Here is a 17580-nt window from a genome sequence, read left to right as displayed (position 1 = left end):
TAAAAAAAGTTGAAAGACTAACTTACCACTTAGACCAACTAATAATATTAATATAACACAAAGTTGAGTAGTGACTCGAGTTTCCAAAGCCCATACTAAATTTATCGGTAGTTATAATAGTACGTGAATCATAATAATTTGTATGTATATGAAATATAGTAAACATTGTAGTTAAAAAAATATTTCAAATAGTACCATAGAGATTGTAGATAGTACTATCGTGTATAGTTGTTGAATACAATTAGTTGTAAAATATTGATAGTATCTTTCGATCTAAAGTTCAATATCATAATCTCTAAGGTTTATTTACTTAATTTTTTCTTATCTATTTTGTTTTAATAAAGTTTTTTTTATCGATAAAATTTAGCTCAACAAACCAACCAATTGTGCATAATCATATCATATAACACTCGGGATTTAGGAAACATTTCTATCTTTTGGATGTTCATTATTGAACTAAATCCAATATTAATTTAATTAATGATAAAATTTATATTTATTAAAAAAGTCAAAAGTATTTATTGACCCAATAAAATTGTTTATCCATAAATTATAAATTTGATAGAGTTATCCAATTTTGTAATACAAATTAAAGTTGTCATTTATCGAACTATAGATTATTGTAACTTGCGATACATAAAGCCGGTATAAAACATATACTTTAATCCTATACGTCAGATAAAGTTGGTACGAAATATACTATTCCTATAAGAATTTCATTTAATTTCACGAATGTAAATGACAAAAATTGCTAAAGATATTTATAAATGAAAAAATCTAATAGACGTGGATTAACTATCCGCAGTTGGTTAAGAAATTTTATATGGAATAAATTGATTTTATATTTTTGTATATATTTTGTTTTAGTCTATATAAGTGGATAAATGGATAATTACAAAATAATTTTGGAAGAGGAAGTCGACCAGGTCACGCGAGTTGCATGTGACCCGTTTAAGGAGGATTAGATCCGTACCTCTCCCGTTCCGTTCTATTTTAAGTTTTCGCCGTGAATTGTATTTCCCAAATTTGTCTTAAAAAGAGAGGGAGAGAGAGGAAAAAGAAAGAAAGCCGTTTCCCCATCACGTGACAAGCACATGACTTCGTCATTTGAATCCGGACGTGGGCGCCAATTCCCTATTCATTTCAATTAATAAAATAAGCCAATATTGCAAATTTGCCATTTTAAAAATCCCCAAACAGCTTTCTTCTCGTTGTTTTGTCATTACGAATTTGAATTTCTTCCCAGACAACGCCCCCCCCCCCCCCGGGCTTCATTTCTCGATCTTCTTCAGGTAATTTCGAATCACATTTTGGTTTTAATATTATCAGATTTGATTATGAAATGTGATTAAGAAATTTTGAGAGTTCTTGCAAAATCTGTAAATCGTTTTATGTTGATCTATTGGTAATTTAAACTTTTTTTTCTTTTGTTCTTGTCTGGAATAGGTTAATTTTAGGTTTTTTTAGGCTTGCCAATGGAAAACTTAGATGGAAAGAGTTCAGATTCTTCGCAATGCGTTCGCGTTGCTGTTAATATTAGACCTTTGATTACACCGGAGCTAATGGTTGGATGTACGGATTGTATTACGGTTGTGCCTGGCGAGCCTCAGGTGTTGGTTTTTTTTTTTTTTTTTTTTTTTTTTTTTTTTTTGCTAATATGTTGATTGTGATGGTTGGATTATTATGGATGGTTTTTTTTTCCTTCTGTTTTTTTGTTTGAGTTAATTTTGAATTGGCCTATTGACAGGTTCAAATTGGGTCGCATATATTCACTTACGATAATGTGTATGGTAGTGCTGGATCGCCATCTTATGCATTGTACGACGACTGTGTTGCTCCATTGGTGGAGTCATTATTTCAGGGTTATAATGCTACTGTTCTTGCTTATGGACAGGTCAAACGTTTTTTTTTTTTTTGTAGTTTCATTTCTTCAATTGTTTATACTTTGACTTTTTATGGTTATTTTGCTGCTCGTATGACGGTTTTAGTGCTCATCATTTTTACAGACGGGGTCTGGAAAGACCTACACAATGGGGACAAATTATAGCGGCGAAGGAACCAATGATGGAGTAATACCTAAAGTCATGGAAAAAATATTTAAAAAGGTCGAGGCAATGAAGGATTCGACAGAGTTCTTGATCAGAGTATCATTTATTGAGGTGACATGCTACTGACTGCTGAAGTGCTATTGAGTTTTTGTTTTGTTGTTTGAAATATATTTTTTTAGTATTTATTCATATTTCGTGAATATGCCAATGACAGATATTCAAGGAAGAAGTTTTTGATTTGCTTGATGCAAGTACTTGCGTTAATAATACAAAGGGTGAAGGGACAAAGCCTTTTGCTCCTCCACGAGTTCCAATACAAATACGAGAAACTGTAAATGGTGGAATTACGCTTGTTGGTGTCACTGAGGCCGAAGTTCGCACCACAGAAGAAATGACATCTTACTTGTCTCGTGGTTCATTAGCACGTGCAACTGGAAGTACCAACATGAATAGTCAGTCAAGGTATAAAATTGACAAAATTTATATACACGCACATAGTCTGTCTAGTGACCTTCTAGATGTGAACCATCCATTTCTGTACTTTATCATGGTTTTTATGATATATAAAAATTGGAATCTTTTATTTTTCCTACATTGGAATTACAACATATTGGTGGTACAAGAAGCCAAATTTTCTTGCTGGACTCTTGCAATCAGAAAGAAATTCGTTAAATTTTTGTTTCTATTGTATATTAAATTGTTGGAGTTGGTATATTTCATTTAGTTCATTCACAAAATATGAACATGGTGTCCTTCTACATTTCCAGTCGATCACATGCCATCTTTACTATTACTATGGAGCAAAAGAAAAAGCTTGGGCAAGGCACGTCTCATGATGATACATGCGATGACATTCTATGTGCAAAGCTCCATTTGGTGGATCTTGCTGGTTCTGAAAGAGCAAAACGAACAGGTGCCGATGGCATGCGCTTTAAAGAAGGTATTGTTGATAATGCTACTGTATGAGATTTATGGGAGTTACTCTGCTTCTAATTCGACCTCTTGACAGACTAATATCTGACTTTTGAATCAAACTTTTGTTTTCTAGTTGTTAGTTGACCTTAGAATGATATGTTTGCGATGAAATCTTTTTGCGGTTATTGTTTATTTTAGGTGTTCATATCAACAAAGGCCTTTTGGCACTCGGCAATGTCATAAGTGCACTGGGAGATGAGAAGAAACGAAGAGAAGGATGTCACGTTCCCTATCGTGATAGCAAGTTAACGCGTTTGCTACAGGCATGCCTTTTTTTTTTTCAACCATTAGCTTTGGAGCTCTGTATTTTTGCATGTATTTCCCACAATTCAGAGAAAAATGGCTTTGTTGGTTTGCAATTAAAGCAATTCATTTGTGACTGGTCAATGTGCTTTGTTTGCTTCTAGATCTTATAAGACCAGATAGTCATTGGGCTATTGGATCCTTTGGCTACAATTTTTGATCACGTGTTACAAAGTAAATAAGAAGTTAAATGACGTCGTCTTTACTGAAGAAAGATGCCAATAATTTTAGTCTAATAGTTAGTGTGTGGTATCTTGTCTCACAATTCATTCAGACTTGGCTAACTGCGGGAGTTGAATTTACAGGATTCTCTCGGAGGCAACAGCAGAACGGTGATGATTGGTATACAATTTAATCGAGTTTAATTTGATACTAATTGATAGTTTCTTTTGACATATATCTTAACAAGTATGTTTATCATCCACATGAATAGCTTGTGTGAGTCCTGCCGACTCAAATGCAGAAGAGACCCTAAATACGCTGAAATATGCCAATCGTGCTCGCAATATTCAAAATAAAGCAGTCGTAAGTTTATTCTACAAATTCTTTTCTTAAGATTTATTAGTTTTCTTTGAGAAGTTTTCTTCATTGCTATTAATATTTTTCATTTTTAGATCAACCGAGATCCTGTAGGAGCTCAAATACAGAAAATGCGAAGTCAAATTGAGCAGTTGCAAGCTGAGCTTCTGTTCTATCGCGGTGATGCAGGTTTACCGTATGAAGAGCTACAGGTTTATATTAATATTAGTGAATTACCTCTCTGTGATGCCACATAACATGATATAGAGGTATAACTACCATCACTTTTGTGTTTAGATTCTAAAGCACAAAATATCATTGCTCGAAGCAAGCAATGGAGAGTTGTTGCGGGAACTTCAAGAACGTCGACTCACTTGTGACCATCTGTCTCAGCGTGCTATTGATGCTCAGGTTCTCTTTTGAAAAACTTTATGTTTATTGTTCAAATTTCTATTCATGTTTGATATCTCTATCCTCATCGTATAAATAATTTTATTCTACTGAACAATTCAGGTTGAAAAAGACAAATTTGCCATGATAATTGAATCTGTGCGGAATGGAAAATCTTTAGATGAGATTGAATCCAACTACGATAAGGTCTGATGCAATCTTTTTCTTTCTTAAATTTGCTTGCTCAAAAAAATGCATTTGTTTCTAACCTTTTTCCCCATCTAGGATTGTGAGTTGATTAAGAGTTATGTTTCGAAAATTCAAGAGCTAGAAGGCGAGGTACTGAGATTGCAAAGCTTTAAGAGTTCAAAACACAGTCAATATGCTGATCTTGCGGAGTCTGATGATGATAGGCCCCAGTCTGGTAACATCTTATTTCCATGTTCAAATGAGTATTCGTCGGAATATGATCCCAAAGCTGGAGATATTTCAGGTGAGCATGCAAATTTTTATGGATTATGTCAATGACATTTTATTATGGTTTAATGGATTGTATTTGCAAAGCATTGTTGGGTTTTTTTTCCTTCCCTTCCCCTTTCTCTGATTGGAGTCTTTTATTATGGTATGAGTTTGGTATGTCAACACATAAAGGGCTGGTTGTTTTTTGTAGATGGAATTGAAGATCATGAAAAGGAGCTTGAACATTCGACAATGCAAGAAAGACTAGACAGAGAGCTAAAAGAATTGGATAAGAAACTTGAGCAGAAGGAGGTGTGCCATTGGGCATTTAGACATTTTATTTATGATGTTTTCTTTAAATTCGTTCATCTATACTGTCAACTTTTAGACAGTTGTCTTGTTCTACTCTGCATAAGATTGATCTTTTCTTGAGGTTGCATCACTTAAGTTTTATTATTCTATATTGTTGTTTGCCTTTTTGATGCATATTAATTCTCTTTTGTTGAAGGCTGAAATGAAACGGTTTGCCGGTACGGATACCTCTGTTCTTAAACAACATTATGAAAAAAAGGTTCATGAATTGGAACAAGAAAAGAGAGCTTTACAGGTCATTGCTCATTCCAAAATATACTGCAAGCTCAATTATCACACACACACACACATATACATACAAGGTTGCCTGTATATACATTGCCTGTATATACAGAGACTTATATGAATATATATTTAGTTTTTATCTTGTTTCTTTTCAGAAAGAGATCGAGGAACTTAGATGTAATCTTTCAAACATATCTTCTACATCTGATGATGGGGCTCAAAAGTTGAAGCAAGAATATCTTCAGAAATTGAATTTCTTGGAGACTCAGGTAAATAAATTTACGTTAGAACATTAACCTACTAATAATTAAGATCTCGTTTGATAACCATTTCTTTTATAACCTTTAGTTTTTTGAATTTTATACTTCTTTCCTTACAATTGTTTAACTACAGCTTTCACCTTTCTGAATTAAAGGTTTGAATGCTTAATCCAAAAAGTTCTTAAAAACCAGCTTTTATTTATTTTATTATTATTATTATTATTATTTTAATTTTCAAAACCTTGGCTTGGATTTTGAAAAGTACTTTTAGAAAGTAGATAAAAAGTAGACTCATACGTGGAAGTAGTTGTTGTAAGCTTAATTTTAGAAAAGAAAACGATTAGCAAGCAGTCCGTATGTCGTAGTCTCATATTTTGAACTTAGGTCTCGGAGTTGAAGAAGAAACAAGACGCTCAAGCTCAACTATTGAGACAGAAGCAAAAGAGTGATGAGGCAGCAAAAAGATTACAGGATGAGATCCACAGAATTAAGACCCAGAAGGTATTTTTTATCCTGAAGATTATAAGATCTTTTTTATAAGTCTTCTAAACATTGAACACAATTTTGTCTGCTAGGTTCAACTTCAACACAAGATTAAACAGGAATCTGAGCAATTTAGATCATGGAAGGCTTCAAGAGAGAAGGAAGTTCTCCAGGTATTGATTCTCTTGTTTTTTAATTTATATGGTGCTTGACGTATTTTAAGGTGGAATTCACTTGACAATGATTAAGTTCTCGTATAGCTTTGTTTCGGACCATGTGGCTATATATCTTTAATATCTCATAGGTGGCGTATATTTATCAATTAAGTTTTTATAAAATAGATACTAAGTAATAGAATTTTCTTTTTTTCATAGCTTAAAATATTGATAAATCTAATTGAGCTTACTATGAATCATTGTTTAAAATGATTTATTTTCTATTTTAAGGATGAATACTAGGAGTACACATTCTTTAGAAACTATATAACTAGTTATCGCAATTATCAAAACATTTTCTTTTTGAAATTATTGTTTATAATTAATATTTGTTCACGTGTGATCAGCTGAAGAAGGAGGGTAGGAGAAACGAATATGAGATGCACAAGCTCTTAGCTTTGAATCAAAGACAGAAGATGGTAAGTCGATTATCAATCAGCACACTCTTTTTTATAAATTTATTTAGGATGGTTCTGATGTCTACATGTGCTCGAACAGGTCTTGCAACGAAAGACAGAAGAAGCTGCCCAGGCAACAAAAAGGCTGAAAGAGCTTTTAGAATCTCGGAAGGCAGCACGTGAAACTTCCAGTGAGTAGTGTTATATAGCATTGGAAGATTTCTTTTTATCAGTTTTCCACTATTGTTTGGGTGTGTTAACTATTGGAGTTTGTATTCCCTCTGCAGGTGGGGGATCAAATGGTCCTGGAATTCAGGTATTTATTTAACTTTTAAGAAGAAAAGGGCTATTCAAAACATGCATTCCAAAATAGCCTTAATGTTGATATCTCAAATGAAGTTATGAATGAATATTAATACATCTTTCCTCTCTGTTGAAGGCACTAATGCAGAATATTGAGCATGAGCTTGAAGTTACGGTTCGGGTGCACGAAGTTCGTTCTGAATATGAACGTCAAATGGAAGAGTAAGTTTTCTTTTGCGTGAGTTCGAGATAAGTTCTGAGCGTTTTATTTTTAGGTGAAACACCTTTTCCATAAGCACTTATATGAAAAACACTTCCAAGTATTCTTTTCTAAGCATCCTTGAAAATTTCAAAATCATTTTAACTAATCAATGAATATCAATATGATAACGAGAATTCTTTGCTATTACAGGAGGTCTAAGATGGCCAAAGAATTGGCCAAGCTTAAGGAGGAGGAACTGAACAGAGGATCGAATTTAAGGTGAATAAAGTAGTTTCCTACTTTAACGAGTATACGTATTTGAATTGGCCAAGTTAGGTTCATTGTAATATCTGGTTGTCAGATAAATATATTTTTAACACATCGATATTTGAATTGTTCTGGGCAGTGACTGTACTCAAACAATGTCACCTGGTGCAAGAAATTCAAGAATCTTTGCCCTTGAAAACATGCTTGCTACATCATCTAGCTCTCTGGTTTCTATGGCCTCACATTTGTCAGAGGCAGAAGAGCGTGAACGCATTCTTGGTGGCAGGGGACGTTGGCATCAAGTTCGCTCTCTAGCCGATGCAAAGAATATTATGAATTTTTTGATGAATTTAGCATCTTCTTCAAGGTAATATAGTGATCCTTTGTCGACAGCGAAGCATCAACATGTGGAACTTTTGTTCTTATTGTCAGTTTTCTAATGTCAATCACAACCTCCTTTTGTTCATAACTGGAACTTTTGATAGTTTAATTATTTCAATTATGAGCTCGTACTTATCTGGACACCCTTTCTTTTCCTTTTTGTCAGGTGTTTGCTATGGGATAAAGAGTTTGCTTCAAGAGAGAAGGATTCGGAAATTAGGGAACTGAAACAAAAAATAGTAAATCTTAGCGGAATGCTAAAAAAATCAGAAGCACAGAAGGCAGAACTTATTCATGAGGTAAAACTTATAGTTTATTTTATTTTCCTAGATTTGCAATTGGTAGAATTCCCTTGTATCTTCTCTTAAGTTTTCTTTTGTCGTTTTTTTTCACATTCCATCGCTCGTAGACAGTTCCTGTGCTTCAAAAATCAATAATTTTCCTAAACTGAGAACTTAATTTGACATAAATATTCAATTGCAGAACTCAGCTTTGAAAAGATATTCCCAAGGGCATAACTATGATCTACGAAAACAGGTAACTGGCTTTTCTTTCTTCAAAATAAGTTCACCTTCCCCCCCATTTTTTATTTATTGAATTCTATGCTATTTGTGAGTAGGAGCATCGAAACTCTGTCATCATACAGGCAGACATGGATACCTCAGAATCAGATTATGCAAATTATAGTTCAGATGGCGATGATGATAATTATGATTGGGAGAGATCCATGAAACGAAGATTGAATAGAAAAAAAACCTCTAAAACCAAGGGTCGTGTAAGTATGGCTGTCTCAAATGGCACAGATAGTAGAGAGTTCAACTTGGATAGTTCTGGCGATGGCGGCATAATTCGCGGGAATGAATCTACGGCTACTTCCGTTGTTTGTTGTACTTGTAGCAAATTTTCTTCTTGCAAGACATCAAAGTGCCAATGCAGAGCGAATGGTGGTGCTTGTGGCGCGTCATGTGGTTGCATACCATCGAAGTGTTCAAACAGAGGCAGTAAAAGTGACCGGGACGCTTCAATGCAACCGGATTCATTCAAGGATGTTCGAAATGGTACGGAAAACGAAGAAACCGATGAGGAAAATCAGGACCTTGTTTCTCGTGGTGCTAGGTTACTTCAAAATGCATTGGCTGAGAGGCCAAGTGATGCTCCTCCTCCTCCTACTGCTGAAGATGGTGCAAAAAGAAAGCCTCTATCAGACATCGGAAACACATTGGTACATTTGCTTTTTCCTTATTGATTAAAGTTTGATAGATAGTCATTCATACAACAATAGTTATACACACGCATTTATGCATATCTAACACTTCAAAATATAGATATCATAATATATATATACACACATCCACACACTTTTATACACACATCCACACACTTTTGCATAGGATGATCATCATCGGTTGTCATTATCAGTTTTTTTAAAAAAATCGACCACAAACCAACTACAGCCAGTTTACTAAAGTGTCGTCCGAACATCGATGATTAAGGATCGATTTGACACTTAAAAATATATTTTGAAAATTCTCAATTTGGAACTTTCTTAAACCGACACCGACCGACCTACTAACTTTGGTTTGGTTGGTTGGCTCGGTTATTCGATCTATCATACTCACTATTGTGCATATCTAATAATTAAACGTTTGTCGTGGTAAATCCAACATGAACAACACGGTTACACTCAAAGTTGGGATGGTTGGTTAAATTACAAATTTGGCCAATAAGGTTTAATGAACCCTCTCGAATAGTTTTATTAGCCTCAACCGTACCGTAGACTAAACGAGAGTTCTATTCAATTTTTATATAAAGGTTATTTTTGAGATTTTATCACTAAATTTCGACCTTTTAGTTTGAGGCCTTCTAATTCTTCCCTCCTCTTTTTACCATTTTTGATGTGATCCAAAACAGGTAAAATCAAAGGCAAACAAGCCAAACCAAAGAAAGAAATGGCGAAAATCTACAATTCAACTGATTCCAACCCCACAACAAGCGTCGTCCGAACCCGAAAAACCCTCGGCCACCGAGAAGACAGAGAATGACCCAAATGAGGTTGTCAACATCCCGTTGAAACTTCCCCGAGCTATGCGATCCGCTGCCGTCGTCAATGGCGGGAACAACAACCTACTGAGAGAGAGAAACGCCGATCAGCCGGAAGATTCGATCGGCGGCAACAAAGGACATGAACTTGTTGTTCCGAAAAGAGTGGATGAGAAAGAGAATTGCAACCGTTAAATAGGTGTGTGTTTGGTGGAGTGTAAACGGCGGAAAAAAAAAACAGAAAAGAAAAGAAAAGAAGACCCGTTTGGATGGTAGATAAGTTTGAAAAGATTTGTGTTGATGATGATGATGATGGATGATGATGTGTGTGTATTTTAGAGAGGGCATTTTCACTATTTCTGGGAATTTTTTTGTTATTCCCTTGGAATTTTTTTATAATTATTCTGATATATAGCTTTTGTAGAATGTTCACTATATTAACGAACAGAATGATATGGGCAATTTTCTTCTTCGGCAAAAAAATCAATTCGATGACCTATTTTTAAGTTTTGAAATTTCATTAGTATACTTTTCTTTTTCTAAGATCTTTTTTTAGCTTTTAAATTGGCTACTTTTATTTGAATATATGAAGATTTAAAATAAGTAAGTATATTGCAAATATAGCAAAATTTGTCAAATAGAAGTTTATCGTCGATAGATTTTACTACATTTGTAATTTTTTATAAATTTTGTTGTACGCTATATTCTTATTCCTAATATTGCTATCGATTATTATTACCTATTTGAAAATATTTTCAGCTATTTAAAACAATTTTACTAATTTAATTATAACTAATGCATATTATTTATCCTCTATAAGTTTGATGATTCCAATATTCATACCTCCACTAGTTGATCAAATTCTGCCACTATTATGAAATATATTTAAAAAATTATTAAAATTAAAGGATCAATATATAAATATATATAAGCAATTAATCGACAATTTAGAACAAAACATAAAGTTTATTCATCAAAATGTGATATAAAACTAATTACGAATTTAAAAATATTACTTATACCATTCAATTTTCAATGCTATAAACTAAATGTAATCTTTTTTAAAAAGTTTAAGAGAATAAACAAAGCATCAGCATTTGGTTAAGAGATCGAGAAAAAATTAGACAAGAAATATTCATACAAAAATACTTTTAACTTGCACACACACTACCTTAATATATCCTAATTTCAACCCACGATTTTTCCTAAAATTCGTACCTATAACTCCAAAATGTTGCGGCAAGACGTTGGACTCGAGAACGGTCATTTCCAGATTGCTTGCAAATCAGATCTACGCATTGATTTGGAGTTTATTAACCCAGTACTCGATTTGAGTAGCAACACATGCTGCTCCAGTGGAACCATACGAACAAAACTTATTAATCGCGTTCTCGGCCCCGAGAAACTCGTAAACATCCTCTTCAAATACTGGACTTATGCTTCTTAGCTCATCCAGACTCAAGTCCTGGAGGCAACATTTTTTTGTGACACATAAGGCAACGGACTTTCCGACTATGTCATGACCGGTTCTGAAAGGTATTCCCTGCAAAGGAAAAAACAAATAGAAGAATTATTAAAGGGATTAAAAGTCGGATTGAAACGACATTGATCGAATTTGATTCTACACAATTAAGGAGGCCTTGGATAAATTGAAGTTGGTCCTCTTTACTTAGCCGTTTTTAGGGTTTAGGGTTATCATTTATATGTTATGGAGTGTAATAAACAGATCACTTGATGTTGGTTTCGTTACAGTAATCCGAAATACTATGACACTTAAAAGAAAAGGGAAAACAACATTTTTCCTGACCATGGGAATGGGTGCGTTTGGTCCTAAAGTTTTTGAAACATATCCTTTTAGTCCTCAAATTTATTAGAATAGGTATGTTTGGTTCTTAAAGTTTTAAAATAAAAAAAGTCAATAAAAAAGAAGTTTAATCACATTTCTAAATAAAAAATAAGTTTAGAAATAATTTTAAGGAAAAGAGTTACACTTTTAAAATTATTTTGGGAATTTTCAGATATAATAAAATAAACTAAAATATTTACAAACTATAACAAAATTTTTGATACTATTTTACTTTCTATCAATGTCACTCATAGAAACATATCAATGTCTATCAATGTTTATTGTCGATGGAATCTGAAATTTGGTTATATTTTGTAAATATATTGTCAAATTTGTCATTTTTACAATTTTCCAATTATTTTTCTAATTTAAAATTAAAAAGAAAAACAAAAATATATTATAAACCTTTTAAACCTATTTTCAAAAAAATCAGGAGTTAAAAAAAAGTGCATTTAGAAAACTTATAAACCAAATCTACGTGTTCTTAAAACTCGAGATCTACAGAGGAAGGTTTTGAGAAGTCAAAAGGACCATACACACATATTCTCTTTAATTCTTAAAGCAAAAAGAAAAGAAAAGGAAAAAAAAGATATTTGCAAGGTCTAAAGCTATGGGAAGTAGTTACCTTCTTCACAAGGTAATCAGCAAGCGTTGTGGCATCAAGATACCCAGCAGGTAAAGCCTTTTCTATTCTCTCCCTATTGAAAGAAATATTCTGAGCAAATTCAGCTGACACTTCAAGCATTCCCAGTATTGTCTTTACGCTGTCAAATACGGGTTCCTTGTCTTCCTATCAAATATCGACACGTATTTGTATTGGAAAAGGCTAAAAGAACAACATTAAGAAAATCACATTGTAAAATGAAGCATCATTTGCTCAAGGATCGAAATCACTCTAAAGCAAAGCTTTAATTATTCAAAACTAGTTTAACGTTTGATTTACACTTTAACAACCCGTTCTCATACCTTCAAAGTTCGTACATTTGTAGTGGTTTTGAATATGACAAAACTACTTTTCACTATTTTTAAAATCTCTCAAACATGCTATAGAAATGCCTAAACAAGAAAAATACAACGTGTGTGTTTTTGTTGTGCGAAGTGCATGTTTATGAGTGGTTTTGAAGCTGTTAAAATCACTTATGTCATATGCAAAAGCACTCCAAAACACATCTTTAATCCATCAAAATTAATTTAATATTTAATTTTACAAGGTTAAATGCAATCTTTGTATCATCAAAATTAGTTTTGAATAATTAAAAGCATGTTTCAAAGTGATTTAAACCATTTTCAGCTCTCGAACATGTTGTGTAAGCCTCTACAAAATTCACTTCGGAAATGTCGATCCTTGATCAAATAGATATCAAATGGTCAAAAGAACATGTATAAAGATTTACCTGCAAATCACGATTGTAGGCAAGAGGCAGACCTTTGCATAACGTGAGAGTGGTTACCAAGTCTCCGATAACTCTTGCGGACTTCCCACGAACAAGTTCCATTGGATCTGGATTTTTCTTCTGAGGCATTATGCTACTTCCGGTTGAAACAGAATCATTGGGTGTTATGAATCCGAACTCTTCAGAAGCCCACAACACCCATTCTTCTCCTAGCCTTGAAAGATGGATAGCAGTAATCGCATTGGCGGACAGAAATTCCAAGGCAAAATCTCGATCCGAAACTGCGTCAATGCTGTAGAGATGATGAAAAATTACTACTGATTCAACACACCCAGATGTGAAAATAGAAGCCATTCAACTTCCTACAGAGTAAAAGCACAATCGACTAGAGAGTATTTACTTCCTAACATTGAAGTTGGTTTCATTCCAAAGCTTTTCTATGACCAAAATCATCAGTTTAAGTGAAGGACACAATGCAGTGATATTGCTTCACGTTTTTGGTTAGCTTCATTGAGAGCAATTGTGAACAAGAGAGCAAAGACCAAAAACGATATCGGCACACTGATATAAACGACCAGCCACATACACACGTATCTGAAGAATATCTTTAAATAGCAAATCAAAGGGGAAGATGGTCTTTAGCGACTCAGACAGATTTTAGTGAAGCTTCATACCTGTTTCTCAAGGGACCTGTGAACCCTAAAGCCTCAGCAGTCATAAACCGATCAATGGGAAGGCCTGTACCAGCCAGCGCACATGCACCTAGCGGGGAGAAATTTAGCCTAACTCTGCAATCCGACAAACGACCAGCGTCTCTTTCAAGCTATAAAACAATGGTTTTACAACAATCAAGTCTACTAAAGATTTTAAGTTGAGAGAGAGTGTGTGTGAGAAAAGAAAAATACTAAACTGCAAAAAACCAACATTTTAGGTAGGAAACTAAGAGTAAGGTTGATTGTTATGCAGACCTAATGACAAACTATTAATCCATTTGCCAACTAATCATTATATAAAGAAATAATCAATCATCAAAGTGATAAAAATTCACCATTGGTCAAAGGATGAAGATATAAATCCAAATGTTTTCAATGTACACTTGAACTTGCATGAGCTCTCATGGTTTTTTTTTATTTAAAATGACAACAGCCATACGTGAATATTATTACAGAAGCTATAGTTCTTTTATTCAACAAAAATATCTGTTTTTAACTTAAAAAATGAATTTATGATAAACAAACAGTCAAAAACGCTATCAATAAATTGGATAAGAATTTAAGGAGATCGTGATGAAATAGCCTTAATTCCTAAAATGTACGAGCCTTCAAATTTTTTAATTTGTTGTCTATTGCTAATCCTGATAAGTAGAAACTAAGCTCTAGGAAGGCAGAGGAATTGCACCAAAAAAATCAAGCTTACCTGCTCTACGAATGCTAAGAGCAGATGCTGGAGAAGAACCGGTTGTGCTCTTTGTAAATGTGTATAACCCGGAACGATTAATCCCTCGTTCTTCAATGCCAGAGTTACCATGGAAACTTGCAGGTACTTAATAGCATCTAATATAGCATCAATTGCGTCCCGGCACCATAATCGGAAATCAGTCAGAACTTGATCGTTGCGGCTTCGAGCAGTATGTAGCTTCTTTGCAGGTTCACCAATCATATCAATCAAGGCAGCCTCAATGTTCATATGAACATCCTCCCTATCTGTTCTCCAAACAAAATCACCACTTTCAATTTGCCTCTCAATTTGATCCAAACCTTCAAGAATACTATCCCTTTCATCAACACTCATCAGTCCCTAAAGTAATAAGTTTCCAATCATTCATTAAAAACACTAAAAGGAAAGTATTCATAATATATTAATCCTTAATTATATATATTTCTCAGTTCATCAAAAAACATGATGGATAAATTCCATAAACTAACTGGCGAACTGGTAAACTACGGTTATGTTAAGGAGTTTGAATTTTATCTGCAATCTTAAATCAATGTATCCGCTCGAATTACCCTCTCAATTAAAAGATAAAATCACCTAAAAATGGCGAAATGAATTCGTTTATGTTCTTCTGCAAGATTGTTTAGTGAAGTTGAAGGAAATGCAGTGCTCAAAAGGAGAAAAACGAAAGAGCATTATCAAACGAATGAGATTTTTTGTTTATTTAGAGAAATGGAGGAATTGAAATAAACCTGCTTAGCTAGCATAGTAGCATGAGCTCGACTCCCTCTGATATCGTGCTTGTAAAGCTGCTTATCGTAGGAGATCGATTCGGTAAATCGCTCGACTGCATCAGTGACGCTCTCCTCGAAACGACCGCCCCAAAGCTTAACCTCTTTATCAGTGCGGTTTTCCGGCGAGTCGTCAACAGACGGAGGCGCGTTCGCGGTGTGAGATGCTCTGAGAACTCCAAACATCGGCATGGCTCCACGAGCGACGGCGAGAAATGGCGGCTTAGAGAGTGAAACGGAAGGCTTAGAGAAGGCAAATGCGGCTGGTAAAGAGTAGGAGGTCAAGCAATCCATCTTCAACGGCCGGAGATTTTGACGGCTGACGGCGTGTCGTCGGCGACTTGGAGCTGTCTAGTGTCGTGCCCGATATTTTGAGGCACATTTAACCTTTTTTTTTTCCTAAATAATCCAAATATTACTAAAGAAGCTTCAAAATATTCAATATTTACACCCAAAATCAAACAATTCTATTTATAAATATTCACATCAACAAATAACTCATAAATAGATCGTAATATTTTATTATATTAGTAGATTTTTCATAAATTTTTTTTAAAAAAATAATTTCATTCATGATATGTTATATGTGTTAAAGTACATTAACAACAAAACTAATATGATAAAATCTAAAATCTGGACATACAGACATAGAAATCATTCAATCATTCTTTCAAGTAGTTAACTGAAAATGTTTAGAAACCATACTGTGATTTCAACCTAATATTATATATCGAAAAATATATAAATTGTATAATTTACATTTTGATGTTATTTGTATATCCAATATATGCTTGAAATACCAATAGAAACATGATCGCGTCTCATACAGAAATATAAAAGAAAACAAACAAAATATCTTTAAATAAAAAATATTTTACTCGAAATAACTTACCTGTCAATCGAAAATAATAAATAACAAAAACAAAGTCAAAATTTCGAAGACCACGTTCAATGAGAATTGAATTAAAGATTTTGAAATTTTTTAAATAAAGGTGAAAAAGTAAATTAGAAAAAAAAACTAAAAAATCTTTTTGAAATAACTCAGGTATTTATGAAATAATATATTATGTATATATTATAAATATCCATAATCTATACATTGGTTACCAATTTTTATATAACTCTCGTTTCATTCTATGTTACACATTTATCTCATTAAATTTATGATGTAATTTATAACATAATATGTCCTATAAATAGAGATGTGTGGTGCTTTTGTAAGACATATCATACTTGAGTTCACTTGTTCTCTTCTTCATCTCTTCTCTATTATTTTATTTAATTGTTTCCTTTTTCTTTTAGTTGTTTCATTCTCCTTATTTAGCATCTTTGGTTTTTTAAAAAAAAAAACATCTCTATTTTTCCTAAATCCTAAATTAATAATACTGGACCTGGTCAATTTTGCCTAAGCCCATCTAAACTCAAGGTCCATTGCTGCATCTTAAGTTCTTTTTTTAAAAAAGATAATTCTAAATTATCTTGAAATTTTGATTTGAATATATTTATGGCACATTTTCAAATGTAATAAAATAAATTGAAATATTTAGTAAAGTATAGAAACTTTTTTATGTATATTTATAAATATTTTTAATAATTTTATTATTTACAATAATTTATATATATATTTGTCTTCAACTGATATGGATATTTTGGTCCATAGCTAGTTATCTATACAAATCAAGATTAGTTAGTTATTTTTCAAATTTGAGTAAAAAAAAGAAAATAAAACAAATATATAGTTCATTCTAGTAAAAATTTGTGTTATTCCTTTACTCATTATTTTTTGGATAATGGGAAATAGAACAATATATATATATATATATATATATATATATATATATATATATATATATATATATAATTTTGCAGATACAATGTTATAATATATAGTGACATTATACAAAAACCCAACTGCACTTTTTAGAAGATTTATTTATCCAACTCTTCAACAATGCATCCACCAAATAAGTTACTAAAATTGATCATGATTTAACAAATTAACAAAAATGTTGCACAATGACAAACAAAAATAACTTCTTAAAAGCACAAAAAAAAAAAAAAAAACTAAAATAGTTTTCTTAGTTTGGAGCTAAAGATTTTTTATCTTTTAACGTATATAAGGGGTAGTAGAAGGATTATGTTACAAAGAAAATTAAAATGACATGTTAAAAGACAAAAACAGAATCGTTTGCCGTTTAATTTGAAACAAAAAAGGTCTAGTAGAATCAAGTCTAGATAAATCTTTATCCAATTACAACGGAGATAGATGTTCTTT

The 17580-nt window shown here is 33.0% G+C and overlaps 2 protein-coding genes across 2 annotated transcripts; one reads left to right on the top strand and one right to left on the bottom strand.

Annotated features, from left to right (window-relative positions):
• The first annotated feature begins 1061 nt into the window (after window positions 1-1061).
• On the top strand, window positions 1062-10035 carry LOC103503659 (kinesin-like protein KIN-4C). The gene is made up of 28 exons (XM_051083582.1): window positions 1062-1292; window positions 1447-1610; window positions 1748-1894; window positions 2007-2159; window positions 2263-2510; window positions 2816-2988; window positions 3162-3286; window positions 3632-3668; window positions 3760-3851; window positions 3941-4057; window positions 4143-4256; window positions 4359-4442; window positions 4521-4728; window positions 4906-5006; window positions 5203-5301; window positions 5447-5560; window positions 5936-6052; window positions 6127-6207; window positions 6597-6668; window positions 6748-6838; window positions 6935-6963; window positions 7087-7172; window positions 7363-7431; window positions 7559-7786; window positions 7967-8099; window positions 8284-8337; window positions 8420-9022; window positions 9712-10035. Exons 2-28 carry the CDS (start codon window positions 1476-1478, stop codon window positions 10033-10035), a joined length of 3834 nt encoding a protein of 1277 aa, XP_050939539.1. The 5' UTR covers window positions 1062-1292; window positions 1447-1475.
• Window positions 10036-10842: 807 nt separating this feature from the next.
• On the bottom strand, window positions 10843-15736 carry LOC103503657 (argininosuccinate lyase, chloroplastic). Its single transcript, XM_008467940.3, has 6 exons — window positions 15267-15736; window positions 14497-14877; window positions 13755-13903; window positions 13081-13372; window positions 12312-12476; window positions 10843-11383 (listed from the first exon to the last, which is right to left on the bottom strand). The coding sequence occupies exons 1-6, from the start codon at window positions 15597-15599 to the stop codon at window positions 11132-11134; spliced, it is 1572 nt and encodes a 523-aa protein (XP_008466162.2). The 5' UTR covers window positions 15600-15736; the 3' UTR covers window positions 10843-11131.
• Window positions 15737-17580: the final 1844 nt, after the last annotated feature.

Source organism: Cucumis melo, chromosome 4, assembly GCF_025177605.1.
Source record: "Cucumis melo cultivar AY chromosome 4, USDA_Cmelo_AY_1.0, whole genome shotgun sequence".
NCBI lineage: Eukaryota > Viridiplantae > Streptophyta > Magnoliopsida > Cucurbitales > Cucurbitaceae > Cucumis > Cucumis melo.
The sequence above is the reverse complement of the archived record's forward strand: the minus strand, read 5'-3'. Positions and strand labels throughout refer to the sequence as shown.

Excerpts from the sequence above, each read along its gene's own strand:
- LOC103503659 (XM_051083582.1), top strand. The coding sequence starts at position 1,476 with ATGGAAAACTTAGATGGAAAGAGTTCAGATTCTTCGCAATGCGTTCGC. Across the intron at positions 1,611-1,747 it reads TTGTGCCTGGCGAGCCTCAG|GTTCAAATTGGGTCGCATAT; the intron begins GTGTTGGTTTTT and ends GCCTATTGACAG. Across the intron at positions 6,208-6,596 it reads GAGAGAAGGAAGTTCTCCAG|CTGAAGAAGGAGGGTAGGAG; the intron begins GTATTGATTCTC and ends ACGTGTGATCAG.
- LOC103503657 (XM_008467940.3), bottom strand. The coding sequence starts at position 15,599 with ATGGATTGCTTGACCTCCTACTCTTTACCAGCCGCATTTGCCTTCTCT. Across the intron at positions 13,373-13,754 it reads ACAGGTCCCTTGAGAAACAG|CATTGACGCAGTTTCGGATC; the intron begins GTATGAAGCTTC and ends TCATCTCTACAG. Across the intron at positions 11,384-12,311 it reads CTGATTACCTTGTGAAGAAG|GGAATACCTTTCAGAACCGG; the intron begins GTAACTACTTCC and ends TTTCCTTTGCAG.